Below are 5,000 nucleotides of genomic sequence, written 5' to 3'. Positions count from 1 at the left end.
TGTTCAGTGATGTGTTGATCATATTTCTAGGTTCTTCAGGTTTTCCAAGAAAAACGTGACGTGTTTGGGACCGAAGATTCCTCGAGTTTCCTTATTTAGCGTTGTCCGTTTCTTATACTGGCCGTGAAAATGTTGTGTTGCCGGGCATGTTGCTGCTTCCTTCGGGTTGGACCTTGTGCGGAACGAAAAACTTTCCGTTGTCACTGTTGCCTCACTTGTGCAAATACGTTAGCCAGAATTTAAGGCACTTTTAAGAAAATAACTTTACAAGTGAACAAAGGCATTGTCAAAGCACCCGGGAAACGAGTGTCAAGGAAATCAACGACCAGAGATTTAGCAAATTCGACCACAAGACACAACCAGTTCGAAAACTGCGAATTCCCGACGCTCTGTTGACTTTTCCAAGGAAAACAGGCCGTTTCTGGCCTTGATGAAAAGATGGTCTCATCAATAAACTTCAGCCCTGATGCATCAGGACAACCGATAAATTATGAATGTGAAAGATCGACATTTCATGTGAATGACTTCAATTGCATTTGCACTATACAGACACGTACATGTAGCCGTCACCTTTGCTTCCTGAAATCGCTTGATCTTCTAAAGCTTGATTAGTTAAATGATAAAAAATTCCAGTGCCCAAGTTTTAAAAGAGGAAAAGATTTTATCATTTCAGTGGCCAAATGCAACGGAAATACATACCCGTTTCCGGCAAATTTTTGCGCTATTGCAAAGTGTTTTTTTCTTTTTGTCTCATTTTTTCTAAGGCAATGTAATCTTCACACAGAAATTTAATCGAGCTTAACTGCATGGTGAATTCAAATACCCTGCCAAGTATTTGCATAAGGAAGAATAACATAATATTGAATTTTTTCTTGTTTTTCAGAGTTATCAGAGAGCACCGTTGAATGTTAACAATTGTGGTGTGCAGGGGACATAATAGTTGTGTGTGTGTCATAAAATTCAAACTCTATATCGTAGCCGGTGATGCTACATGTATATTGTAAGCGGTGTGCAGTGATGTCGTATCACACTATCGAAGCGCTATCACGACGGGCAGAAGTAACTGAAAATTTATGCTTTTACCAAAACCGGTTGGAAGCATTTCAAACGGATCTTTTTCGACACAACTTTTGCTCGAATCTGAGCGCTTGTACGTGTGGGAAAACTTTAAGACACTCGGCGACAGAGTTGACCTCCTTCTTTCATGCTGTGCGTAAGCACCCTGCGTGAATCGAAATGATAACGCAAGTGTTGATGTAAACTGTCAAAATTAACCAATCAGAAGGTACACTGTATACCAGGAGCTGAATGCAAGCTCCCCTGCCTCGCCTCGACCCAAGCCCCCACTCAAACTTTCCCACGCATTTTTTTTCCCTATCCCCACTATCTGGGAGCCTGGAACAGGCTAGGATGAGTCTGCTTTTTTCATCTTCGATCGCTGGGCGGACGGAAACGAAGTGCATTCCTTGCATTATGTTATTCACAAATTTACCTTTGTGTACTTAAATTGTCATGTATATATTCACTTTAAGGTCTGAATGAGGAGTTGCATGTACATGTATCACGATAATTCAGTTACTTCAGGTTTGGATGGCACTGGTGTCTTCATGGCTGATTGGCCAGGCCCATTTTACAACATTTCTTGGTGAGAAAATTACTGACATTTATTACACTCAGCCCATGAAAAATTATTCAGGACAGACTGATCCTTTGATCCTTCACTGATGACGAGACATGGGTCCTAAAGTTGACAGCGTTAGCGTAATTGTGGATAGTTAAGTTGTGACTTTGCAACACTGTATATTTGTTTAGCATAAACAGAGCTGAAGAAATTTTAATTTTGTTTTGTTATGAATAACTTTATTGCGTTCATAAGCGTAGGGGCTCGGGAAGAGTGCATCGTGATGACGAGGAGTACGGTATTTACTCGCGGATAGGCCGCACTTTTTTCCCGGAAAAATGGGGCCGGAATTAGGTATGTGGCCTATACGCAGGTACAAGCGTTTTGATACCTCATCAATAGCCAAGAGATCTCACGGTCATACACTAAATTGGCGTTTTAATGTTCGCTTTCAATTGTTACTAACTTACAATGTACAACACATACAACTAAACACTAAACCATTGTTTGTGTTAACAAAATATCCTTTAGCGTGAAATTGGTAAGTTTTCACACCTATTGTTTTTGATCTTCCATTGAATTATACTGCTTGTAAAAATCTGTTCTAAAGAAAAATTGATATCTCAGAATCCACTGACTCTAAGAAATCGCTTGAAACAGGAAAATACTCTCTACCTCAAGGCAGTAATTGCTACGAATATTTTACTGATGCACCGAATGTTCTGGTGTTTTAAAATTTTGTCTGTGAATGTTTGTTTACACTCGTGCCGACAATCACTTCTCGTTAATTATGCGACGGCAGCGGCGCCATGAAATGAACATTTCGGCATCAGTTTTTGTTTGTGAATTACTTTAAAGCCTGCTATTTCACATTTTTATTCTTTTGTTTTGAGTTTACTATTCCAGTTAGTGAATAATATTTTATTTTCAACTTAACAAAGAAAGAAGCTCGCTGCTGTGAAATTAGCAAAGTAAGAAAGTAATATCACACGCGTGATAAACGATTTTGATTGCCAACGATATTTGTTGATATGTTTTCAATTTGCAGTGGTTTTCATCGAGAGCATTTAAGTTTATTAGGCAATTAAAGTGGGATAAAAAAGGCAATATACAGTTTTTTGGAATAGTTTCATTAATAACTTTTACATTTTTTTCCCTACTTACGGTTTTAAAACTACCGGAAGATTTAAAAATTATCACATTACCCACACCTTCCTATAACCTGCACCAAGAACTGTTTGCGGAAATATTAACACATTACCCACAGGTAATCGCCAGGAAATTACGGTAGCTGTTGTTGATTTCAAAGTTCGCTTTATTTATCCCGGTACTCGACCTCACTATTTTTTTTCCCCATGAAAACCATTGAAAGTTTGGGGTGCAGCCTATCTACGAGTAAATACGGTACATCTGCCTGTACTTTTGTGTTCAAGCTTCAAAATAATTTTGGTGATGAGTTGGGGTGTGTTGTTTGATATTGGAGTTTTTACTGGGAAGATAACTTAAGCTACTAAGAATAATAAATTTTGCTTTGTTGTAGCTCTCTACTCAGCTCTAGTTACAGTGCAAAATAACACATTGAAACATACAATCCTACAACGCAAAAATAACTGTCCTATTTCCCCTTATAGCTCTACCTATGGTCGTTTGTTATCTTTCGATGTACTTTTCGATTAAAGTCGATTAAAACCGAACCCCAACAACAAAAGTCGATCAAAATCGATAATCACAAGAAAGTTTGTGATCGACTTTTATCGATTTCCGACATTTCTCGACTGATTAGTATGGACTTTTATCGACAACGATCGATTTTTATCGACTATCGAGATTATCGACATGTTACGTCCTGCATATATCATTTCGTTTAAAACAATATGGCGCCTAGTAACCGCGGTGATCGAAGTATCGAAGTACATTTTGTGCTATTAATGAACAGTGTGTGAAACCGATTTTCTTGCAGTATATAGAAACCATTTAATTGGGAAGAGAAAGGTGAGTTGTGTTCTAGCGTCGAGTTCCGAATGATTTCATCATATAAAGATCCATGACAAATACAGAAGTTGTCTACTGTTTATCCTGGGTTGCTCTACAAAAAGTGATTCGCCAGCTGGCGACCGGTTCTGAAAATCTAGTCGCCAGCACACAATTTTCGGTCGGATTGGCGACCAGTGAGTCGCAATTTCAAGTCCTGAATAAATAAATAAAAACGAAGGACAGAAACACATTTCCTCTCCATCTAACACGTAAGCCTAGGGAAAACTTGCCAAGCATACATGTAGTATGTGAGTATTCTCATTCATGTCACAATGTTGGCTAATATTGTAGATATAAGTGTAATGAACGTTCTTACCATAAATCCCATCGATTTCAGAGGAAAGTAGGGCTAAAAGGAAGTAAAACTTAAACATTTTTTGCACACTTCAAAAAGCTACCTCCCTGTGAAGAATGACTGTATTCCAGTGATTCTCAGTCTTTACCGGTTTACAAGGCCTGGTAACAGAAGAAGGAAGAAGACACTTCTTCTTAATTACATGAACAGACTTCCGCAAGAACTACAGAAAGGAAAATTCTTCAGAGGATTGTTGTCTATTATAGAATCATCACGAAGAAATGGTGTGTGTGACGAAAGAACAGTGTGTTTTCTTCGTCCTTATTTCTGTCACTCAAGTATCAGGTACGCTACAAATGTTTATGAAATTCTTTGTCTTTTGGCTCATTGACCGCTTACCAAAAACCGGAGTTTCATTTTTGATGTTGCAAGCGCAGTCTTGAATATGTAGCTTTTGAGTATTTATTTCACATTTACAGGTGTTAAAATTTGTCATGGTTGAGGACTAATGTGACTTCGTTTACTTAACTTTTAAGTTCTGCATCTCGGTTTCATAAATGTAGATTTTCAAATCAGTCCTGAAGTCGTCTATATATACGAGATCAAATGAAGCGCTTGTACTGATGTGGTATACGTGTGGTCTATAGCTACGTGTCAGCTTTCCTCTGAAGCAGTTCCTTAATTCCCGAATCTTGCATTCGTCGCAGGTTAGGATCACACGTCAGTGTCGATTCTCCTCGCGTCATTGTTGTATGTCACAGTAAGCTTTGCTGCAAAAAGACTATGAATAAAAGTCACTGGCTTTAAAACTCCCATTCAGCAACTTATCAGCGATGAACATTTGTATTACTTAAAGTGCGAAGAAAAACACTAACATGCATTAATGACACCACCACACTAATGAAATCAAGTGATATCAATCCTCAACCATGTCTGTCTCAGCAGAGAGCCACAAGATTTGTAAAAAAAAGGAACTTTTATGTGTGGGAACCTGCTACAATTCACCAACCTCCCGAACAGTCTGAACTGGCATTCATTAGAACTGAGACA

General features: G+C 38.4%; 2 protein-coding genes across 6 annotated transcripts in view; one reads left to right on the top strand and one right to left on the bottom strand.

The window, feature by feature from the left end:
• LOC138029789 (roundabout homolog 1-like) overlaps positions 1–4,107 on the bottom strand; it is a 13,574-nt gene extending 9,467 nt beyond the window's left edge. Inside the window, exon 1 of the mRNA XM_068877614.1 lies at positions 3,972–4,107. Coding sequence (XP_068733715.1) covers positions 3,972–4,029 — 58 coding nt within the window. The 5' untranslated portion in view covers positions 4,030–4,107. The remainder of the gene's footprint in view (positions 1–3,971) is intronic.
• Positions 4,108–4,167: 60 nt separating this feature from the next.
• LOC138029748 (neural cell adhesion molecule 2-like) overlaps positions 4,168–5,000 on the top strand; it is a 39,700-nt gene continuing 38,867 nt past the window's right edge. For all 5 annotated transcript variants that reach the window (XM_068877556.1, XM_068877555.1, XM_068877554.1 and 2 more), the window contains exon 1: positions 4,168–4,295. In XM_068877556.1, coding sequence (XP_068733657.1) covers positions 4,232–4,295 — 64 coding nt within the window. In that variant the 5' untranslated portion in view covers positions 4,168–4,231. The remainder of the gene's footprint in view (positions 4,296–5,000) is intronic.

The sequence above is a fragment of the Montipora capricornis genome, chromosome 13 (genome assembly GCF_036669925.1).
Source record: "Montipora capricornis isolate CH-2021 chromosome 13, ASM3666992v2, whole genome shotgun sequence".
NCBI lineage: Eukaryota > Metazoa > Cnidaria > Anthozoa > Scleractinia > Acroporidae > Montipora > Montipora capricornis.
The sequence above is the reverse complement of the archived record's forward strand: the minus strand, read 5'-3'. Positions and strand labels throughout refer to the sequence as shown.